General features: G+C 46.0%; 2 protein-coding genes across 2 annotated transcripts in view; both read right to left on the bottom strand.

The window, feature by feature from the left end:
• The window catches only part of MTF1 (metal-regulatory transcription factor 1), a 19,602-nt gene extending 3,060 nt beyond the window's left edge, over positions 1 to 16,542 (bottom strand). The window contains exons 1-10 of the mRNA XM_015410885.1: positions 16,498 to 16,542; positions 15,313 to 15,774; positions 7,707 to 7,945; positions 7,251 to 7,382; positions 6,240 to 6,313; positions 5,320 to 5,453; positions 3,189 to 3,266; positions 2,786 to 2,888; positions 1,539 to 2,071; positions 1,266 to 1,329 (exon numbers count right to left, since the gene is read on the bottom strand). Of these exons, the coding sequence (XP_015266371.1) occupies positions 1,266 to 1,329; positions 1,539 to 2,071; positions 2,786 to 2,888; positions 3,189 to 3,266; positions 5,320 to 5,453; positions 6,240 to 6,313; positions 7,251 to 7,382; positions 7,707 to 7,945; positions 15,313 to 15,723 (1,768 nt within the window). The 5' untranslated portion in view covers positions 15,724 to 15,774; positions 16,498 to 16,542. The remainder of the gene's footprint in view (positions 1 to 1,265; positions 1,330 to 1,538; positions 2,072 to 2,785; positions 2,889 to 3,188; positions 3,267 to 5,319; positions 5,454 to 6,239; positions 6,314 to 7,250; positions 7,383 to 7,706; positions 7,946 to 15,312; positions 15,775 to 16,497) is intronic.
• Positions 16,543 to 18,600: 2,058 nt separating this feature from the next.
• The window catches only part of INPP5B (inositol polyphosphate-5-phosphatase B), a 28,519-nt gene continuing 23,157 nt past the window's right edge, over positions 18,601 to 23,962 (bottom strand). Inside the window, exons 18-23 of the mRNA XM_015410877.1 lie at positions 23,351 to 23,586; positions 23,079 to 23,189; positions 22,432 to 22,516; positions 20,443 to 20,576; positions 20,226 to 20,337; positions 18,601 to 18,883 (exon numbers count right to left, since the gene is read on the bottom strand). Coding sequence (XP_015266363.1) covers positions 18,759 to 18,883; positions 20,226 to 20,337; positions 20,443 to 20,576; positions 22,432 to 22,516; positions 23,079 to 23,189; positions 23,351 to 23,586 — 803 coding nt within the window. The 3' untranslated portion in view covers positions 18,601 to 18,758. The remainder of the gene's footprint in view (positions 18,884 to 20,225; positions 20,338 to 20,442; positions 20,577 to 22,431; positions 22,517 to 23,078; positions 23,190 to 23,350; positions 23,587 to 23,962) is intronic.

Here is a 23,962-nt window from a genome sequence, read left to right as displayed (position 1 = left end):
TCTGTTTGTTGTGTGTATTATCTTCCTCTCACTGCTTTGTTTTTATACATATGTAATACTGCTTTCTGCCGTGCTTAACATATCATGTCTAATGCTTTGCTTCAGATTACTGTAATCCTAGTCCTATTACACTGCTTACTAAAATGTCTCATCCTACTGACTGCATTGACTTACATCAAACAACCTTTTTGACCCAGTGGGCATGTATGGAATATAGAGAAGGGGTGGTGAGTGCCACCCTAAAACAGCTGCTGCAGAACACAGAGTTGAACCCAAAACAGCTGCCACAGGAGGCAGAGCCAGATGCACCCCCTGGGAAAGCCTGAAGAAAGGATGAAACCATACACCGACTAAGGAAAGCCCAGGTGCTTACCAGTCCTCCTGACCCAGCCACGGAAAACCCTTTCATTTGAATGAAGGCAACCAATAACATGCCCTGCCTTACAAAGGCCTCACCCACTCCGGAAAAGCTTTGCAGGGGGCCAAGGGAAGCACAGATGGGTGCCACATTGGGGAAGCCTGGCTTACAGAATGAGGAAGGCAGACTATAAAGAATACCTACACACAGACACACAGTCTAAGCACTGAGCAATCTCAGCACTGAGGAACATGTATTTGAGAGAGACACCACCAGGTGCCAGATCCTGACTTGGGCAGTTTGCCCAGCCGCAATAGCTTGGAACTGTCATTACACCCCACACTGGTTTCCTGCTTCAGGGGAATGGTTATTCTCTCTGGCTCAGCTGTCTGCCCTACTGCCCTAACTCTTCATTGGCCCTGTTTTCCATACCCAAGCAATGTTCAAATCTTCTCGTAGCAGACAGCTGTTGGGCATTTGTAGGGAGGCAGACAAACACATGTAATTAACACTGGAAGGTAATCTCACTAAGAAAGAAATAGGATGCAACTCTCTCCCAGATAGGTCCCTCCTTTCCTCAAACCAGCCTCAGAGCAGGAGCAGGCTGATCTGATGAGAACATCCCATTTGGTGGTGGTGGAAAGTGCCGTCAAGTAGCAGCTGACTTAAGGCAACCCCGTAGCGTTTTCAAGGCAAGACGGTTTGCCATTGCCTGCCTCTGCATAGCAACCCTGGACTTCCTTGGTACTAAATGGGACCAACCCTGCTCAGCTGCTGAGAGGTGAAGAGATGGGGCTAGCCTGGGCCACCCAGGTCAGGGCACAACCCACTGAGCCTGTCTTTTTTCAGTGTCAGGAACCATGAAGAAAGTGGAGGATGAGACTCAGGCATCTCAATAGCTACTTACCTGCATTACCAGCGACGGGCAAGGCAGTAGTAAAGAAGACATTCTCCACCACTGGGGCCTGTGGCTGTAAGAGGAGAAGACACCTTTCAGTGACTGAATGGGTCTGAGCTAGCAAGAGATTAGGGGGGGGGGGGACCATACAATGGACTCAGGCAAAATCCTCCCCCCACTGACTCCCACAGTGACAGCCACACAGGCCTTGAGCTTCCCAACTATAAGGGTGGTCTGTTCCCCCCCCCCCCTGGCATTTTGGAACATGGAGCTGACACGAACCATTTGCTCTTGGTTCTGGGACATCCTGCTGGCACCGTTGAGAATCCACTGGAGGTTCTGCTCTCCCATGACAATGCTGGACTGCAGAATGGCCGCACTTTGCGAAGGGGTGATGGTGATAGTTGGACTGCCAGACAGCACAGAACTCCCTCTGAGAGGCATGGTCTGAACCCCCCCAGGCAGCACCTCGGGAGCACTGGGTGCGGCTTGTGCGGGGGCACCCGTGACAACAGGAAGCCCAGTCCCAAGGGGCTGCAGAGGCGGCTGAACAGGCTGCAGGAAGTTCTGAGGGTTCGCGGCAAAGAATGTGCTGTTAGGAGCAGGCACTTCTGGGGTCTGTAAGAGAGCAGCAGGGGTTCCGTATGCTTCCCGTGGAGGACTGGCGGGGGCAGGGGGTGGTGGTGCAGGGTGAGCGGGCTCAGAGATACCAAGCTGCAGAACGAGCGGCAGGGATAAAGGTCTGGCCTCTCCTGCTGACGGCTGGCTGGCAGGGGCCGAGTCTGCATCACCACCGACACCTTCAATCAAGGCGGCTGCCAAAAGAGAAGCAGAATGAGAAAAGCTCCGTGGGATCTGGAGAAGCACTTCATGTATGAGTCCCCAGCTACAGGTACTCAGTCTCTAGTGGCCCAGGGACTTTGGCTTCATAGGGAGGACCCGCTTTTAACCCCAGCCTGTTTCTCCACTAACTTCAGTGGGCACGTTCTATATGCTGTTCTTGCTGCCTGGGCTCTAGTGATTCAGGAATCGGGGGGGGGGGGGGAATCAATACATCACACCAAGACAATTTCCCCCCAATCTTGTGTAGCACTGGTTTCCTGGGACAACCCAAGGTGACCAGCCCTGCCATGCTGAATATCAGACAAGAGCTTGTTACTTCACTGACTATAACAGCACTGTGGGGCATACAAGGTAAGATGGGTATTGAAAAGGCCTCTAAGCCAGGAACTGATTGATGGCCTCCTCCTACACATTCATAGACATGGGGCCCTTTCAGCCACAGATCCCTGCTGCAGCAGAAGCCCACTGGCCATCCCTCTTTCCAAAGCTGCAGTGGGCAGTGTGGCTGCTATCCTACCTGAGACATTGTAGCCATCATAAGAATTTAAGAACATAAGAGGAGCCAATGTTGGATCAGGCCAATGGCCCATCCAGTCCAACACTCTGTCACACAGTGGCCAAAAATACCAGATGCCATCAGGAGGTTGATGTGGGAACGGGGGAGGTGACACAGAATGAGCTCGTACCTGTCTGTTGAGAGTCTTCCTGAGTGGCAGGAGGCTCCGGGCTCTGGAACATGGACTCAAAAATGCTGGCAGGTGATATGGTGCTCAGATCTTGTCCATGCATCTGGAGAAAGGAGGGAGCAATTAGGGGAACCCAATAGGCTGCTCTCTGTACCTGGACCCACCTTTGGTGGCCCTGCCAGCCACTTGCTCAGACTCACAGAGCAGGCATCTACTCTCAAAATCTATTTCCTGGTGCAATCAGCTCACAGAGACTGTAAAAGTTTGCTTTCACCTGCACAAGAGAAATCCACCACTGAAACAGAGAACATTAGTCCTTATCTGATGAACATAGCTGGGGATTGTGGATGTGTCTCAGACAAGTCCACTGTGCTGTCAGCAACTGAATGCAAAGAATACTTACTGGATTAGAATTATCCCGCAGTTCTGAATCCGTGGACATGAGGCTCAGGTCACTCAGGCAGAGCGAGTGGTTTGTATCCTGCAGAAAAAAAGATGGGAATTCTTTTAATCTGTGGAGCACTTAAAATTATGAGGGTAGTTTGGCTCATCCTTTCCAAGTGCATCAGTCTGGGGAGCCAAAATATTTGCTGGCCTTTTTAAAAACAAAATTAATAAGCACTACTGAATGTGCCAATAGCCTGCAGCCGAAGTACAGCAAATGAAGCACTCAACGGTCACTTAAAGGCATCTTAGATGGCATTTTCCACCCAAACAGCGCTCAAGTGAGTGTCCAGCAAGACAAACATTATTAATTACACAAGTGTGAACAGACAGGCCAAGCCAAGGTGTGGGTTAGCAAGCTAAACCGGCACTGCATGAATACAAATAAAGCTCAAGAAAGACTATTCCCAAGCGAGGAGAAAAGAATACATGCCACAATCTTAGACATGTTTACAAAGGAATAAGTCCCACTTCTTTCAAAGAGACTTTCTCCCAAATTGGATCAGGCTGACAGGCTTGTTATATCTTGAAATTTACAGGTGGAATACTCATAACCATTCATCCCACTGATAACTGCCAATGGAATGTGGGAATGGAAGGACGTGGGATTATTGCCATCGAGAATGCCAGCCGCTTGGCCCTCCCCCTTCCAGTGCTCCAGGACATAGGCCCAAATCCTGCAACAGGCACCAGAGGGAATATTCAGCCTTCCACAAAGCCATGACATTCTGAACAGCGAAGCAACCACATTTGCATCTCTTCCTTTCAGCAGTATCCACATCTTCCGCAAACCGTTATTCTGAGGGGACTGATTTCTGTTTGGATTGGATCTTGTTTAAAACTGGTCTCTCTTTGTCATACCCCACACATAACCTTTCAGTTTGCCACTTTTAATTTAATCAGCCTTAAGGATGGCCATCCAATAAAATCTTATATATTTTCTTTATCATTTTATTTTCTGCTGGTGAAAAAAAAAGATTATATGGGCCCAGAATATAGGCCATAATATTAATTTTGAAGAATGGGAGCAGATTTGGCGGAAAAATATAAAATTAACTAATGCTGTGTCATATAAAAAGAACATGTATAAGATGTTTTATAGATGGTATATTACATCAGATAGATTAGCTAAACAAAATGTTAATTGCTGTGATAAATGTTGGAAATGTAAAAATAAGATTGGTTCTTTTTATCACATGTGGTGGTTATGTGATGTTACAAAGAGGTACTGGAGATGGATTCATGAGATAATGGAAAAAATAATAAGAACTAATATCCCGTTTACTCCAGAGATACTGTTATTGAATATATTTCCGAAAGACTTTGATAAAGCAGATAGGTATTTGATAGTTCATATGTCGACAGCTGCAAGGATAGTATATGCCAAATATTGGAAAATAATGGAAATACCAACAAAACAAGAGTATGTGAACAAGCTATTTGAAACAGCAGAAAATGACAAACTGACACTTGATATGAGAGCCGGCACAGAATGGACTTTTCAAAAAACTTGGAAGAGATTCTAAGATTGGTATAATGTAAACGTAATTGATGGATAAATGTAGTAATTTGAGAATGCAGAAAAGATAAGCTTAGTAAAATAGATAATGAATTTAGAAATTTAATAAGCAGAAGGAGTGAGAATGTCTCTTGCTATATGTTATGTGTTGTTGGAGGTAGTTATGTGTTGTTTGTACGCATGTTTGTAGTGTATAATGAAAAAATAATAATAAAAGTGTACCCTCGGGTACTTAAAAAAAAAGGATGGCCATCATATGCATGATGAGTGAGCTCACAACAACATATGATAAAATAAACTTTGTTAGTCTTTATGGTGCCCTTGAACTCCTGCTTTTAGAGTGTTACTGAAGTTGCTCAGATCTAGGCATCAGCTGTTCCAATGGTAGAGAATCTTCCTGATCACACTATAAGGAAAAGGGGACATTTTTGCTCATTCCCTGTTCTGCAATTTCACCTGCAAAAGACTCCTAAGGAGCGGGACTTCTATAAGAGTCCCAGCCTTGGATATCCTAGACATTGACAGACAAAGAACAGAGTGTGTTCTTTTTCCAACAGAAGAAGCCACCCACCTCAGAGATGTTGCTGTTGGCAAGTACAGTGTAGGAGGGCCCTTTCTCATGCCCCTTCATGTGACTCTTGAGGCTGTATTGTGTGCTGAAGGTCTTCTCACAACCATTGCTGGGACAGAAGAAGGGTCTCTCACCTGCAACAGCACAAATTGGTATAAGCTTGTGCACAGCCAGCTGCTTCTAGGTTGGTGCCAGTACAAGAGCTCCTTAGTGCTCACCAGACCTGTGATTTCCTTGGGGAGGAGCTGTGGCTCAATGGAAGAGCCTCTGCTTGGCATGCAGAAGGTCCCAGGTTCAATTCCTGGCATACCCAGTTAAAAAAACCTGGTAGTGGATGATGTGAAAGACCTCAGCCTGAGACCCTGAAGAGTCACTGCAAGTCTGAGTAGACAGTTTTCTGCAAACTATTATTCTGAGTGGCTTGATTACTGTTTTGATTGGATCTTGTTTTAAACTTGTCTCTCCTTGTAATACCCCCACACATACCTTTCAGTTTGATACATTTAATATAAATTAACTGGCCTTAAGGATTGTACATCATTATGCATGATGAGTGAGTTCTGACTCACCTCAGCCTAAGACCCTGGAGAGCCACCGCAAGACTGAGTAGACAATACTGACCTTGGTGTTCTCATTCAGTATAAGGCAGCTTCATGTGTTCACGTGATTTCAAATGCCCAAAAAAGATTCATGTGCTAACTGTACAAGAGTGGACAAAGGGGTTGCTAACAGACTTCAGTGGCCTGGCTGCTTGTTCTAATGTGCTGGGCTTGTTTCGGGTTGATTCAGCTTTTAACCCACTCTTAATTCTCTGTCATTAACTGCTAGCTGTTCGTCACTGTTGCCCTGCAGCTTCTTCAGTGGCAAGCGATACAGTGTTACAAAGGTGACTCCAGAGCTGCTCATCCCGGCAATCGTACCTGTGTGTGTTCTGACGTGCGTTTTTAGGTGGTGACTCGCAGCAAAGGCCTTTCCACAGCCATCATGATCACACCTACAGTGAAAAGGAAGGAAAGAAGTATCAGCAAGAGGCTTCCTGTAGACACCATTTCTAAGAATGCCCCATGCCTCCTACTGAGTCAGAAGCCTGTGCATTAACCTGCCCTCAGGGCGGTGGAAGTCCCATGGAGGACACAACCCAGCTTGGTTCCCAGCCTGTCTCTGGACATGGCAGCAGTGCAAAAGAGAAAGGAACAAGAATAATGTCAGCCCATTGGGGTAGCTCAGGGACCAGCCAGGCAGTATCCTAAGTCATGTCTCCAGGTGGACTCTGTTCACATGCTCCTGTAAAGGGAGGTACAATTTCTCTCACTGCTACAGCTCGCTGACTGATGAAACTCTCCTCCCTAAGCAACTATTCAGGACTACAAAGCCCAGTCCCACACACTGGTTCCTCTAGGCAAAAGCTATGTGAACGCTGAGAGATAACGGGGTTTAAGGTAAAATTATTTATTTGTGAAACTCATACTGTACTTTGCAAACTTGCACTTCCAAAGCAGTATACATATAAATAAAAGAACAGGCTAGCTTCCAAAAGCTCTAACAAAACAAAAATGGTCCCACATTTGTTTATGCAGCACCACTAAAGCAGGAGATGTGGAGGGGTGTTCCAGACCATCAGGTCTACAACAGCAAAGGACCTGTTCCTTGTGGAAGCCGATCTAGCATAAAAGTAGACTTCAAGTGGGGGCTCGTTGGCTGAGTTGAGGTTTTGGGGAGCTGTATATGGAAGAAGGTATTCACCGATATACTCCAGAACAAGATCTAGGGCTTTAGAGGTCAAAACTAGCAACCTGGATTGAGCTTGAAAACAAACTGATAACCAGCACAGTTGTCTCAACAGCCACATTTCTCATCCATCTTTCTAGGAACCTAATCTGGAGCAGTTTGCCAACTCTGCTTGATCCCACTGCAGCAACTCGAGAGCTCACCTAAAGGGTTTCTCGCCCGTGTGAGTCCTAATGTGTTTCCGTAGATCACTGAGCGTGGTGAAGTACTTGCTGCAACCTTCTGATTCACAGTTGAATGTTTTCCCTGTGTGAAGCCTCTGATGGGCTTTCAACCTACAGAATGGGAAGGAGACTCCATTACTGACAGCATCTCCTGAACTGGATCCACCCAACAAGGCAGGCCCAGGGAAATATCCAAAGTGGCATACTGGGGGACTGCAAGCAGAAACAGCTGACATTTGGGCAGCAAAGGAGGCTCTTCTCTCAGACCCTGCAGGTAGCCTGGAACAGCAGACCCATCCGACACAGACACAGTCTCGAAGGAAAAAGTTGTGGCGAAACTATTTTCATGTAGAGACTTTCAGAAGGGCTGAAAGCATGAGTGTTTGTGAGAGTGACTGTGTTTTTCAGGAAGAGAGAGAGCCCTCCAATATTTACCTGTACAGTGTATTAAAGGCTTTTTCACAGCCTTGAACATCACATTCAAAAGGTTTCTCCTTGGTGTGGACGCGAACGTGGATTTTGAGACTGTAGGAGGTCAGGAAAGCCTTTCCACAGCCCTCCTGGTTACACACAAAGGTGTATTCCCCTCGGTGCGTCTTCTGGTGGGTGCGCAGGTTGCCTGCAGTGCTGTAGGTACGAGGACAGCCCTCAAATGTGCACTGGTAGCGTTTTACCTATCAGGAAAAACAAAGATGGTACTGTCAGATCTACCTGCTGCAGATATTCTTACTCCTCTTGACCTGGACAAGTTACTGTACTGGCTGCCGATAGCATACCGGATTTGCTTCAAAGTGCTGGTTCTTACCTTTAAAACCCTAGATGGCCAGGGTCCGACATACCTACGGGACTGCCTTTCCCCATATGTGCCCCAACGAGCACTACAGTCTGGGACTAAACATCTCCTGGTGGTTCCAGGTCCCAAAGAGGCCAGACTAGAAGCGACTAGGGCTAGGGCTTTTTTGGTGGCGGCTCCTACCTGGTGGAATGAGCTCCCAGAGGAGATCTGGGCCCTGCAGGACCTTGCACAGTTCCGCAGGGTCTGCAAGACAGAGCTCTTCTGCCAGACATTTGAGTAGGAGCCGCCACGACTGTAACCATCTGTTTACGACTATTACCATCTGTCCTAGCCCTTTATTACCAACTCGTCGTGAGCGCTAAAATGGTGGTACTGCGTCGAGCTGTGGCCACTAAGGATACCATCCTGATGACATCATCTGTTCCCTTGTTAGTTATTGTGGAGAGCACCTATGTTATATTGAATGTTTTTAAAATGCAGTTTTAATGTTTTATGTATTGGACATTGGCCCCATTTGTATGCCGCCCTGAGCCCATTCGCGGGGAGGGTGGGTTATAAATTTAAATAAATAAATAATAAATAAATTTCCGTAAGCCCAACCTATTTACCAAGAAGAACCAGACAGGAAATGTTCCTTCCAATGCAAAAGACTACAACATGCTTAATGTGAAGGTTTTGTTCATCAGGCTGCACAACCAAACCTCACATTAGTCAAAGTTTGCTATATACTTCATCCAGCTCTGTGAAATGGCCAGGAAAAGGCTACCTTGGGTGTTAACTCAGAGCATACCTCATTGGATGAAATCAACTGCTTTGCAAGGGCAAAGGGACAATGGCTCTCCAGGCTAAGTTGTTTATTTATTTATTTATTTATTTAGATTTATATCACAATGGTAAAGTTACAAAACTATTAAAAGCAAGTATAGCAATAAATAATTAAAACAGTTAAAAAGGCAGGAACTATTTCACTTGAGGGTAACAGTAGCGAAACTTCCCAAACTGTCCCAAAAGTAAAAGGGTGTTTGCTGAACAGAACCTAACAGCAACAGAGAGAAGCAGTGTCAAGACCCAGCAGGAAGGAACAAGCAGCATCTGTTTCAGAAAGACAACTTGGGATTACATCATGTGGCCTTCTCATTCATCTCCACTTACTATGCTGCTCAGTAACCAGAGCTCCCCTTAAAGGGGAAGGGCTGGTGGAGCTGCTGCAGCCACATGTCTCACAGCTCCATACCCATCCCCAGCAGTGTGTTCAAACTACTAGCCCTATAAGAGCCCCAAAACCAGCTGCACCATGGCAAGGAGTGGGCCAACTGGTCAGTCTCATAGAGCAGCAAATTTGTCCCAACTACTGGGTTGCACTCAAAGACTCACACACAAGCTTGCATCTGATAAAGCAGACACAAGTTGAGTCCATGAAAGCCTCTGATAAAATTAAAATGGGTTATAGCCTTTAAAGGTGCCAAAAGACTCCTAGATTGCTTTTGCTACTACGGACTAACTGGCTAAGCCTCTGGAATACAAACTTGATGCTTCTTTCTCTGCCTAATTAAGCCAAAGGTTTATTGGGGGGGGGGTTGGGGGGGGGGGGGGTAGTTGCCCACAATGCTGCTGAATGTGGTTAAGTGAAGGATTTGAACAGGTGAGCTCTGGGAATGAAGACTCCAAAGATTCTTCCACTATTTCATGCTTCCTTTCCTGAACAAGATAGCTGAAAGGTCAGGGGATGAACCCGCACTGCCTAGAAGGCTTAGGAAGGATTTCCAGGTATGCCAAGAGTGACAGGCAGTCAGAACAGATGCCAACGGCTGTGAGGAAAGGGAGCTTTAGAATGAAGCCAGTTCTCCTGTGTGAAATAGAGGGGCGTTTGTGAAGCTTGCTCACAGGGGTCATATTGGATAGTCTAGGCAGTTAAAGCAGTGCCTTTTAAGTGAACTTTTTAAAACGGCTGTGAGGAAAGGGAGCTTTAGAATGAAGCCAGTTCTCCTGTGTGAAATAAAGGGGTGTTTGTGAAGCTTGCTCATAGGGGTCATATTGGATAGTCAAGGCAGTTAAAGCAGTGCCTTTTAAGTGAATTTTTAAAAATCATTCTGGAGTTTAAATTTACTCAGCTGTTATTGGCCTTAGAGGCCTTTGGAAAGGTGGCTCAGAAAGGCTTATCAACCACTAAAGTAGGCCAGGCTAGCCTCATTCATTCATTCATTTTTATTACGGTCAGAGATCCATTAAACAGCATACAGGCCAGGTTAGCCTGATTTCATCCATACTTGGAAGTGAAGCAGGGCCAGTCCTGGTTAGTACTTAAGACAGGAGACCACCAAGGAAGACCTTGGCTGTTACACAGAGGCAGGCCACAGCAAACCGCCTCTGTTCATCTCTTGCCTTGAAAAATCTACAAGGTTGCCATAACTCAGCTGCAACTGGATGGCATTTTTAATCATCAAAGTTTTTACTAGCCCACCTTTCCACAAGAACTGAACCATGGATCTGGCAAACTGGAAGTTAACTACAAGACAACTGCAGAGAGACTGTCCAGCAATCACCAACTTGTGTGCTTAGCTTTCTTTTCACAACAGGAAGAAAGCAAGGAAACAGGATGAAAGAGCAAGCCAATTTTGTAATGATCAGTGGTGTTGACAAGCAGCCAATCTCAGTGAAAGTTAATTCTGGCACTGTCGATCAAGATACGTCTTTTATTTGGTTTCTCAGCAGGGGTAAGAAGAGAGATTGCCACTTCATCTTCCTCACACAGCTATACCTTTTGCCACAGAAAACAGAAAGCAATGACTTCCAGAACCTCAGGGAAGATTTTACCATTGTACTGCCTTTCAAAGTAGCCAAGTGATTACACGGTATGTAAACACATATTAAAGAAAAAGTCACCCTGTGAGACTCATCTATGCTCAGCCACTAGTGCCGGCTGCTGATTGAAAAACAGATTTTTTCAGATTGTGTATTGGAATAACTAGGGTAAAGAAGAGGTCTGGCTATATGGTTCTCTAAGTTGTAAAGGTAGAGAATGGGAAATATTACTTTTTTTAAAAAGTTGCATGTATACAACTGTACATTCTATTACTGACTGGCTAGGCCTGCAAAACTTTGTAAAGGTAAGAAATCAGCATAAACTCTAGCAAAGAATTTGAAGGACAAAGGGCAGAGGAGCCAGCAATGGCTCCAGCATCTGCTGCCAACAGTTCTGGAACTTGGCCAGTGTCAATTCTGCTGGCAACGGGAGCACAGGGACAGAACATTACCTGTCAGAAAGCCAAGCCATGTCACTGTCTGAGATTAGTCACACTGCAAACAGAGCAGGAAAAGTTCTGTGTCCCTCAAAACCTGAAATGAGTTTCAAGCACCTGGGCATTCACACCTTTCCAAGGCGTGCCAAAACTGAAAACACAAGGATTTGCTGAACTGAAAGGGAAGAATAAGACCGGAGCTTCTAAAAAAGAGATGGGAACTGGATCATGTCCAGGAATCTGGGTGGTGAGAGAATGTTCTTGGTGGAATCTGCAAATGAGTGATTTAGGGATGAAAGAGTTATAGGCAAAGTTTTGCTGCTGTCAAAACTTCCACTTCCATCAGTGGGACTCAGGGAATGTGTGGCATGCAGTTGAGGTATGTGTGCTTAAACTCCTGGGCTTGCCAAGTTATAGAGGAGCACCTCCCTCAGAACTTTGCACAGGCCCTACTGCAACTCCAATACTCTGAACCACCATTTCTTGGAAACACCATAAAGGCTTTCTTGCTAATTCACAGAGGAAGCAAAGAGCTTTCCTCCAAACTGCTCTAGCACCCTAAGGAGAAAACCATCCAGTGTATTCTGAAGGAAAAAACCGAGCTCCTTGTGCTTTGCTGAAGGAAATGGTCAAACCACATGATTAATCTTTGGATTAATCCCTTAAATTGTCAAAGTATGAAGTGTTCATATGTGCAAATGGAACAGTGGTTCTGCCCCATATCCCAGAAGAAGATAAATAGGAAATTGACAGGACAACCTCTAATGCTATAGCAATGGCATCTTCTGGGATTTTTCACACTACCCAAATGCCTCATGCTTCAATAATGATTACATGAGAAGGTGAAAACTCAAAGGTGATTTGAATCTTGGGAAATCTTTGGAAGGGCACTTGGGTTCTTCTGTTCTTTACTTGAGCAAATCCATAGGGCAATTACCAACCTAAGACAACACACTGCTCCCAAAAGTATCCTTAAAAAAAGGCATACAGAACTGTGTGAAACAGCACTCTGCCATTTCTGATAACACCTCCTCCATTCACCCTGGTAACAATGAGATAATATTGTTGGCCAATTCAGATTGATCCTGAAGAACTTAGGAAAGAAAAGGCTGCAGGCTTAAGATAAGCAATAACCGAGGATAAGGGTGACTCAATAGAAGCTTAAAAGTTTTCCAGAATTACCAGTGAACATTTTATAAGTGCATGTCAGGAAAAAATGAGGATGGGTTGGCTGTATTTAAAGTATTAAATTCAAGCTTTTGCCACCAGTAGCAATCAGAGATGATTAAATAGTTCACATTTTAGTCTCCTAGGCGAGTTTGAGCCGGCAAAATTTTTCTAGCCTGTGTCTTACCTTCGAGCAGAGAAGAGCACTGCAGCAGAACTGTAAGAGATACACACAACAGCCACAGTCAATTTACCTGTCAAAGATGGCTGATAATAGGAGATGTTTGTACCCCAAGAGGCTGCAAGTCAAGATGACATATGGACAAGGCAAAGTGGATTCAATACAGACACAAAGTGGAAAACTGAAATTTTATTAGCTAAGAAAAAGTGCCTCCCTCATTGTCAAGGAAAGAACTCTGGCGGCCAAGCACTGCAACAAAGTTCACCTGCCTGAGTTTGCTTGCAGGTCCTCCCACAAACCTGTTGTTGCTGCTGAAAAAACAGTTTGCTGTTCCTTGCCTGATCACAAAGCCTCAGGGAATAGCACAATGCCCACAAGACACCTTTCACAGTGCAGTTCAGTGCTCCCTGGCAAAGGGAACTTGTACTCATGGGGGGAGGTGGCAGCAAGAATATCTATGCTCTGAAAAGCCTTAGCCAGCTCTCTGAATGCAACAAGGCAAAGTGGATTCAATACAGACACAAAGTGGAAAACTGAAATTGTATTAGCTAAGAAAAGAAGTGCTTCCCTCATTGCCAAGCAAAGCACTCTGGCCAAGCACGGCAGCAAAGTTCACCTGCCTTAGTTGGAAGCTCTATTCTGTCAAGATAAAGTTGGTAGCTGAGAGATTCAGCTTAGCCTACTTAGAATCATATAACCATAGGGCTGGAAGGGACCTCCAGGGTCATCTAGTTCAACCCTCTGCCCAATGCAGGAAATTCACAAATATCTCTGCTCCACACACCCAATGACCCGTGCTTCATGCCCAGGAGATGACAAAAAACTTCCAGGATGCCTAGCCAAACTGGCCTGGAGAAAAATTGCTTCCTTTCCCCAAAGTGGCAATCAGCATTTCCCTGGGCATGTAAGAAAAGGCCACAAGAACTAAGCACTGATGCAGCCCTTCCTGCCCTCTCTCTCACGATCTGCCTAAGTTCACAGAATCAGCATTGCTGTCAGATGGCCATCTAGCCTCTGTTTAAAAATCTCCAAAGAAGGAGAGCCCGCCACCTCCCGAGGAAGCCTGTTCCACTGAGGAACCACTCTGTCAGGAAGTTCTTCCTTGTATAAGGTGAACAAACACTTTTACTCTTAGGGAAGCTAACAGCCAACCTTGTACACAAAGATAACAAATTCCAGAGGGACCAACCCATTGCAAAACAAAAAAGAGTCTTGAGTAATCTTAAAGCGTCACATTGATGGTGACATAAAGTTTTCATAAACATGCCTGAAGTGCACGCTACTCTGTGAAACCTTCTCATACAATAAATCCATCAGTCTTAAGGCACCCAAGATTTCCTTTTGTCTTTACAATCAAAGAACTGCATTTTGACTTCAACTGGAGTTAGCAAGTGCCAACAGTTTCTGCACTGTTCAGAAATACACAAATTAAGGTCTCTGTCTCTTCTAAACTATCTCTTTTCCTGAATGACTAAGTAGTAATATCAATTAAAGGCCTGATTTAAAATAATCACTTGAATATACAAAGGTTAAAATAGAAATGCCAGATGAATTTTATCCCCAGTAAAGTCACAGAAATGAGAGAAAATTTCTCCTGTTCACTTTTCTGGGCAAGAGAAAGGCATTTCAGAAGGGCCATCAGCCCTTCTCCAGAGCTGCAGAAGTCCTCAGTTCATTTGACATGGAAGTAATAAAATTACAGACCAGTAATCATACTGAAACTAGCAGGTCTGCTTTTTAAGACTGCAGATTTTGAAGATCCAAGCCAATATTAGATTAAATCCAATTTCTTCATGACAGGTGAACAGCATTTCTGCTGTTAGCCATCTAAAGGCTTCTTCCTAAAAGGAACAAAACACTTGCTTTTGCAGTTGTGAAAGTGACAGGAAAGGTATATTTGGGGAATTTCCTCTTTATTAACAGAACAAAAGCTAAGGGAGAACCCGTTCATGCCAAAAATTCCATGAGCCACATTGAAAGAGAATGAACTTGATTACTATGTCCTGAGCCTTTCTGAGCAACTGGCTGGGCACTGTGTGAAACAGAATGCTGGACTAGAAGGACCACTGGTGTGATCCCACAGGGCTCTTATGATAGGGTATGGTATACAGTCAAGGATTAATGTTTTACATTTTTAGGGTCTTACATTTTAATAAACAGCATGAGGGGAAGACAGAATGTACACCTTAATTCAGGAGAGAGCAGGCATTACTATCCGGCCTGCTCACAGAAGCACAGTGCAAAGCTTTCCCTGCTAGGGTGTACTCCTAATTTTAATGGGAACCTAAAGCCCACTTTCCATTTTGCTTTTAAGAGAGACAGTTGTATGCCTTTTGAATCACCCTATACATAAAGGTACATAGATGCATAATGGTAGATTTCTACTCTACAAAAGTCTACCTTGGAAAATAACAGAAGGCAAATATCTAAAATCAGCACAGAAGCTTAAGCAAGTTTTAGTAAAGGCAATTAATTTCCTCAGTGGCTCTGCAATGTAAGTACAGGATCCAGAATTATATTTTTTGTGCATGACAGTCCAAAAATGATCTCATAGCTTTACAACGTAACACAAAAACAACACTTTGTGATGGGGTTCCAGACTGCCAGTCAAGAGCCCACAGAAAGGGGAAAGTAGTCATATTTGAGTCCATTACTTACTTCTTTAAGCTTAGTCTCAGGGCACTCTGATTGCAATGTGAGGGTGGCTCCTTCAATGTTTCGTGGCATCGGAGTCGAACCAGGATTGATAGTCAAATGAATCTGATCTGGAGAAATAATGTGCTGGACGTAACCCTGGGACATTCCTTCATGGTCCGCTATCAAATGAAACCTGTCCTCATGACCTTCAGGTAGAAAAGGCAGAGAATCACCACACTGCCCTTCATCTTCATCTTCCTCCAGCGACCCATGGTCTTGCTCAATGAGGACTGTTGTTCTGTCGTACACCGTCCGTGACAAAGATGAGACAAGGCCATTCTTGTCTACAAACCGTAATGGTTTATCCTCCTGTGTCAAGTCATCTTCCTCCACTTCATAATAGATGACACTCTCAGGACTGTGTTCCCCCATGGTTCAGAGGAATTCAAGGTAGGGTCGCAGGATAAATAAGCAACAGCTTACCTTAAGCAGAATAATACAAAAGACAATGATGACAGTCTAAGCAGTGCTTCACCACAAACCAAGAAATCCAATCTTCTGACAATTTAGTGTGCTGCTTTATTTTTCTTGGATGTTACCTCATATTGTTATACTTTAACTCATTTGGGTGGTGCTTTATTCATTTTTATTAGTATATCTGCTTTGCAAAAAAAAGTGGCTTATAAATAACAATAAATTCTAATAGAATAATCACAACCCAAACTTGCTTCCAGTAGCATTCAGTGTGCAGGCCCAACCTTGCATCCAGGAAGTGTCCACAATAAAGCATACTCGCTTAAAGCATTTTTCCGCCAAAGGCTCTCAAAGTGACTTGCAATGCAATTAAAAACACAAGAACAGACACAACTCAAAATAAGCTGGAAAGTTTATTTCAAAGACGTCGAAGCTAGGGTCGGCCTGTCAGGAGACAGCGGCGCACGGGGCGACCCAGCTTGGCCCGTGCAGGAGGAAAGCGGAGTCCTCGCGCGGGGCTGTGGGCAAGCACAGGCCGAGCGCCGCCTCCACACGACTGCCTGTCTTTGCTGTGCCCAGGCCTGCCGACAGTTCGGCCGGCGTTGCGAGGGGGAGCCCCGCCGTGTGGGGGAGGGAAGGACCCGCTCCTACCTGTCCCTCCTCTCACCGTCGCCACCGCCACCCCCCACTACAGAGCGCAAAAGACCCTCCCTCCCTACGCAGCTGCCTCACCGGCTCCTAGTAAGGCCAAGCCGACTCCCGCCCGCGTCGGTGCCATGGCACCCGCCGGCAGGCCCCGCGCAGCCCTGGCTCCGACTCGGTCCGCCGGGGGCTTCCTCGGACATCGACGCTTCCGCTTCCGCCTAGGCGGGGCACGCCAAGACCTCACTTCCGGTCACTGGAAGGTGGCGGGCTAGAGCGGCACCTCTGCCGGGTCTCCCCCTGCGCGCGCAGCTCCTGCTCGATGGCGCGTGTCACAACGCTAGGGGTAAGGCGCGAGGCTGGAGCTCCGCCGTGCCAACCGTGAGGGGCTGTTTTGGTGGCGCCGGCTTGAGCCTCGCTCCTTCCAGGCTTTCCAGAGGGAACTCAGACCCAGAAGAGAAGCCTGGGCCGCCGGAGGCACTGTTTCTGCCCCTCCCTGGCTTGTGCAGTCACGGGAATACAGTCATCAAATGCGTGTCATCCCTTCCTCACGCCTGCCGTATTCCTTACGCACAACTCAAATGCTGGGTCGCTCTGCAGGTGGATGCAAAAACAGGCTCTCTAAGACAGTAGTCCAAGAAGAAGACCCAACATGAGATGAATTGACTCAATAAAGGAAGCCATGGCCGTCACTTTGCAAAACCTGAACAAGACTGCCAACGATAGGACGTTTCAAAGAGGTAATTCATTCATAGGATCGCCATAAGTAGTGACTTGGAGATACACAACAAACACACTAAGCTGGCTTCTCATACAAGTCATTGGCTATTTCTGCTAAGCTCTATACTGTAATAGTAGAAAAAGAGTCCAGTAACACCTTAAAGACTAACAAAATATGTGTATGAACTGTATCTGAAGAAGTGAGCAGTGACTCACAAAAGCTCATACCCTGTCACAAATTTCGTTAGTCTTTAAGGTGCTACTGGGCTCTTCCTTTTTTCTACTGCTACAGACAAACACGGCTACCCATCTTGATCAATCTGTACTGTCATGTGGGGGGAGGGGTGGCATTTTGGAGCAATGGAACCTCTGGCTCTGAAAGGCTGTAATGGCAAGCCATGTTATGTCACTTCTTCTGCCCTTCTTTCAAGCTGTGTGGCATTTAGTTCTTGGTCTGAAGTCTGTGGCTCAATGTGCCACTCAGTGAAAGTGTGGGGCAGAGGAGCCATAGGGAAACAAGTAGCAAGAGAGATGCTCTCCGTGTTGGTGGTGGAAGTGCCATTGAGTCACAGCTGACTTATGGCAACCCCGTGGGGTTTTCAGGAGAAGAGACGTTAAGAGGTGGTTTGCCATTATTGCCTTCATGTCAAGATCCTTGGTGGTCTCCCATCCAAGTACTAACCAGAGTTGGCCCTGCTTAGCTTCTGAGGATCTGACAAGATCAGGCTAGCCTGGCTATCCAGGTCAGGGCGGCTCTTTCTGTTAGCTTCCCAAATATCCTTCCGTGTCTAAAGCCCTCCGGAGCCAAAAAAAAGAGGAGTTTTCATCAGGCAAAGCCTGGAAATCTTGTTGCTATCTAAGGGGCTAGTAAAGGTAAAGGTTTCCCTTGCTCGAAAGCCAGCCGAATCCGACTCTAGGGGGGGGCGGTGCTCATCTTTGTTTCAAAGCCAAAGAGCCAACGCTGTCCGAAGACGTTTCCGTGGTCATGTGGCTGACATGACTAAACACTGAGGTGCACCTATTTATCTACTTGCAATTTCTTGCTTTCGAACTGCTAGATTGGCAGGAGCTGGGGCCAGAGACGGTCTCGAACTGCCGAACTACAGACTTTCCGGTCTGCAGCTCAGCATCTTAACCTCTGAGCCACCGCGGCCCTGTCTAAGGTGCTAGTGGACTTCAATCTAGCTCTTCTACTGCACACCAAGGCAGCTACTCTCCTAAAATTGTCTCCCTCAGCTTCGGCATCCCTGCTGCTACATAGCGGGTATGCAAGGGTGAGCCACAACAGATGAAGAATATGCCCCATTGACTACGGGGCTGACAGAAAGAGCATAAAGTTAATAACCAGTTACATGTATACTTAAGAAAAATTGTACCTTTAATGTCATTACAAAAATTTACTGATTTAAGTTTACAAGCAGTTAACCAAGGAGGCAGCAATACACAGACTAGACTGCTTTATCACATGAGCCTGCAAGTAGTTGCGAAAGCAGTATGTCATACTGGACCTGTATTCGAGAAAACATGCTTGTATTCGCATGAAGAGGTATTAATGTTCTATCAGTTCTAATACTTGGAATGTATAAAATGTTATCATTGCAGCAATCTATAACCGGGCACGTCCATGACCTTCACACTGTGCTCTCTTCCTGGCAGAGGAACTGCTGGATAAACTGCTGAGCCTTCTGCTTTTCAACTGTGCCTGGTTTGGTGTGGCCAGGGGGTGGGCACAGCAACAAGCCTCCAAAGATGCTAGCTGCACAGGAAAGCCAAGAATACGCATTCATACTTTAACCAACAAAAATGGCCATCCAGGCCCTGAGAAAGACTCTCCCCCTTCCTACACCCCACCCACTGGATTCAATCAAGAAGCTAGGGAGGTTGGAGCATGGTGTCCTGATTATTTGAATGCTTCAGAATTAAGATTATGGTTCACTATTTCCTTGCTCAAGCCACACAATAAGTGTTTCAAGGCTTTAACATCAAACATTGTTGTCTCACTCTCTTGCAATTGTGAGACTTCCCCTTTGCTGTACTGGTTTGCCCGCCCTGTAATATCCTGGATGGATCTGGGCCAGCTTCCCTGCCAGCCTCAGAATGGGAAGGAGAGGGAGTTCGGGCACCCTGGCCCTCTTCGTTCCCCTAAGTGAACACAACTTTTCACTCTCTGGCCCTGTTTGATCCACCTGATATCCCCCCCCAGGCCTGGCGTGGAAGCTTCCCTTATATACCACCCTTGGCCCCACTCCCTGGACTTTGGCCCCACCTCTTCCCGGAAGTGATAAAAGAAGAAGAGTTGGTTTTACACCCCACCCTTCACTACCCGAAAGTGTCTCGAATCGGCTTACAATCACCTTCCTTTCCATTCCCTGCAACAGACACCCTGTGAAGTAGGTGGAGCTGAGAGAGCTCTGAGAGAACTGCTCTTGAGGGAACAGCTCTGAGAGAGCTGTGACTGACCCAAGGTCAACCAGCTGGCTGCATGTGGAAGAGTGGGGAATCAAACCTGGTTCTCCCTGATTAGAGTCCACCTATCTTAACCATTACACCAGGCTGACTCTCAGAAGGGTGGGTACCACTGTCAGGGCTGCCTGTCCTTTGCTGTCCCTCCTGGGCTTTAAAGGTATCAGGCCCAAACCTCCCTCCTCCATCTTTTTCTTACCTTGGCCCTTCCCAGCTGCTGGCCTTCACCAGGTATAAGGCTGCTGCTGGGCTGTACAACTCTCCAATCTCCTCTCTTTCAGTGGTGGGGGCTACTACCTGATTGGGGCCTGTCACTGCGTGAGCCGCCAAACTAGCCACTGTTCCTGTTCTCTGCTGCCCCCCTCTGAGTAAGGGCCTTCAGGGCACTGGGTCATTCATGGTTTGCCCGGTGGGAGAGGGTCTAAGTCGGAGACGGGAGACAACGCTGGACAGCAGCCTAACCTACCCCACAGTGTGAATAAAATTGAGAGGATCATGGACACCACCCTGAGCTCCGAAGAAAGGGATGGGAGATATGTAACTGAGTTCTTCCTGTCCCTTCCCTCTCCCCCACAACCCTGGTAAGGACCATGTACCAAAAGGGGTGGCTTCGTCCCTCATTCAGTTCTCCTTACCAAGAATATTCACATCCAAATGATTCTTCCCAGAGTGTTTCAGCAGCTCCCGCAGAAAAGCTACCAGGTAACGGAATACATTTTGATGGCACTTGGGCAGCACAGAAATAACCTGCAGGAGATTGGGAGCACTTTAGTGTTGCACACCGGTTTTCACATGCAGGCAAGTGGTATGTCTTGCCGCTCAGCCCTGCCCCTCTCCCAGCACCTGCCTTACTTGACTGCTCATCTTGTAGCTGTTGGCACATTCCAGGCTGCTTCTGTACAGCTTGTAGCAGACAACTGGCTCAGGAAGACTCTCTAAGAAGAGCAGCAGCGCTTCAGCCACAGAGTGGTTGCTGCCCACTGGCCCTGGGAAGGGTGGGTTAAAGAAACAACCACCAAGATGGGACTCCCCGCTCCAACTGTAACTAATGCTAATCACTCCTATCGTGAACACCCGCTTGTAGTGCAAGGCGGAAGGGTCCAGGGAAGGGCATCACACCAAGTGATCACATGAGGCTGCCTTACACTGAATCAGACCCTCGAGTCCACCAAGGCCAGTATTCTCTACTCCAATTGGCAACAGCTCTCTAAAGCAGGGATGCCAACCTTCAGGTGGGACCTGGGGATCCCCTGGAATTACAGCTCATTTCCAGACTACAGAGATCAGGTCCCCCTGGAGAAAATGGACTCTTTTGGCTCAAGTTTGAAGCCTTCCTCTGAAATGACTCTTCCACTAGAGGAAGAGCCGGGTTGGAGGAAGGGTGAATCCACCTCCATGTGATTGTTTTATCTTTTGTTTACTACCATATTTATGGCTTCTAGCTTCAATATTTATCTTTTCCCTAGTTCCCACATGGCAAGACCTTCAGTTCACCAAGTTCTCTCTACATCTATATGTATGTACCACCAAGTCACAACTGACTTATGGCGACTCCAACAAGGGACTTTCAAGACAGATGAGAAGCAGATGTAGTTTGCCATGGCCTTTCTCTGCACAACCCTCCTTGGTGGTCTCCCAAGTACTGACTCTGTTTAGCTTCGAAGATCTGATGAGATTGGGCTATAACCATACTGCCTTCCCTCCCTGAGCTTTCTCTAGCATTAGGTATATTTAGACTTTTGTTTGAACATAGCTGCAGCATAACTAGGGTAATTTTATATGCTTACAAAATTATGAGTGATGTATTTAATATTCTTAAACTCAATACAGTAAGGAGTAAAGAGCAAGAGTCCAGTAGCACCTCAAAGACTAACAAAATTTGTGGCAGGGTATGAGCTTTTGTGAATCACTGCTCACTTCTTTATCTTGATCAGTGCAGTAAGGATTTCTAAGATGTTTTCTTAGAACAGTATTGCATATTTAAATTTCCCCTGAATTTCCAGTTTTGCCTACAAAATTTCTAGAAAATGTACTTTTCTATATTTTAAGTTGTTAACAGACTTCTGGGGACAACATTACATTATGCTCAGAGATGGCTGGAGGGCTCTTTTTGTAGCAGGAACTCCTTTGCATATTAGGCGACACACCCCTAATGTAGCCAATCCTCCAAGATCTTACAGACATCTTCTTACAGGGGCTACTGTAAGCTCTTGGAGGATTAGCTAGGGGTGTGTCACCTAATATGCAAAGGAGTTCCTGCTACAAAAAGAGCCCAAGGACTGAATAGAAAGGCCAGAGAGCTCTAGATCTCCCCATGTCTTTGCTTTGAAACCCATATAACATTTGTGTATTTGGTGTTGGAGGAGAATTTTATGGATACCACAGACTTCCAAAAAGACAAATAAGAGGGTTCTATATCAAATCAAGCCTGAATTCTCCCTAGAAGCTAAAATGACTGAATTGAGGCTACCGTACTTTGGGCTCTTCATGAGAAGACTCACTGGAAGAGACAGTAATGCTGGGGAAAGTTGGTCAGTAGGAAAAGAGAAAGACCCAGTGTGAGATGGATTGACCCAATAAAGGAAGCCATGGCCTCAGGTTTGCAAGACTGTTAATGATGTGATATTTTGGAAGTCATTAATTCATAGGGCTGCCAGAAGTCGGAAACAACTTGATAGCACATAAACAAATAAATAGAGGTATTTTACAAAATTATATACACCTTTGCTGCAGTGAGACATCCAGGCAATTTACAGTATATTAAAAGTATACAAACAATTAAAAAGTACTTGACACTAGAAAAGCAGGAGAGACCTTTCAAAGAGACTCATCAAAGGATACCGAGCACATCCAGGGTCCCTGTGTCCAACCAGTCACAGATCTGTTCAAACTCTGGCCTCAAGCCTGGCTGTTGAAACAAGTCTTCCTGCAAGAAAGGATATATAAGCAGCTACATCATGGGGAGGGATGAGAAGAAAAACAGCTTGTCTCACTTCTCCATCCCTGGGTCAAACAATATATCCTGTGCTCACACTCGGATCCCCCTTGGCATAGACCCCTCTGCATAACATTTCAAATCGTCTGGGCTGCCTGGCACAGGAGGATCCCGGGCACAGAGCAAGCAAAAGGGTTGATAACACCAGAATAAGATCGGAACCTTGGCATGGTACATAATCACATGACACCACGGAGGCATCCTCCGGCACTGCCCAAAGCATCCTGATCCTAGCTACTGCAGCTAACTACTTGTGGTGGAAACTGACTAGGGTTTTCAAGGCAAGAGAAGAACAGAGGCAGTTTACCTGCCTCTGTGTACCACTCCTAGTCCTCCTTGGTGATCTCCCATCCAAGCACTAACCAGAGCCAACCCTGCTTAGCTACCGAGATCTGATAGAGATCAGACTGACCTGGGTTATCCAGGTCAGGGCAGCCAATACTAGCTCTGTTGAAAAAGGAACGCTAAAATCCAGACCCAGAGGCATCCTAACCTGTTGGCAAGCATTGCGGTAGAGGTGGTCCACCAACATCCACAACTCCTTGGGGATGTCCAAGGGCTTCTCGTCCCAAAAAGCATCGTCTGTCAACAACGGCATCAAGGTCTAAAAGGGAGCACTGCTTTAAATGGGCATAACTCCATGCAACACAACATTCTAGATGGATGGATGCTCCTCATCATGTGCAACCCCCCCCCCAAAAAAAGGTGCTGCCAGTGCCACATCCAGGGTGGCACACAATCAACTACTCAACAGGAGGAACCCACCAGCTCCCTGATGGCCTCTGGCAACATCTCACGGATGGGCTCCTTCATGTAGCAGAGTGTTTGGATGGGGCACCCAAAACAGCTGGGCAAGTAGTTCCCTGATACAGACAGGAAATAATCCTTCCCCCTATCCAGGTGGAGCACCAAGATGTCCTCCAGCTTGTCCTCTCCAGAGTTCAAGGCTGTTGCTGTTGATTTATTCACAAATAGTTCCAACTCGATCACCACCTTGGAATCTTCAGGGAAAAGAAAGATGCAGATTATTCCATTCAGAGTTTGTAGGAAGAACAGAGATTTTTACAATTTGGTTGATTTTCCAGTTTTGCTTGGGTAGCTCTTGTCATTTAAATTATTGTAGAATCGCCTTTTGAACAGTTATTTTGTTGACTCACCATTTATAATATTTCTTTTTATAACTATTTAAATTATTTAAAATAAAGTACAAAATTTAATTCTTTATACTAAACAAATGCTTACTAACACAACCACCGGGGGGGGGATGGCATTCGTTCTCATGTTTGCTTTGAAAAGTGTGAGATGCAAGATGGAATTCCATAAAACTCCACAGGGAAGACAACCAATAACTTTCTGTGACCTTCCGAAAGAAACAAA

This window comes from Gekko japonicus, unplaced genomic scaffold, assembly GCF_001447785.1.
Source record: "Gekko japonicus isolate JY-2015 unplaced genomic scaffold, Gekko_japonicus_V1.1 scaffold99, whole genome shotgun sequence".
Taxonomy (NCBI): domain Eukaryota; kingdom Metazoa; phylum Chordata; class Lepidosauria; order Squamata; family Gekkonidae; genus Gekko; species Gekko japonicus.
Note: the sequence above shows the minus strand (reverse complement) of the source record. Positions and strands in the feature narration are given on the sequence as shown.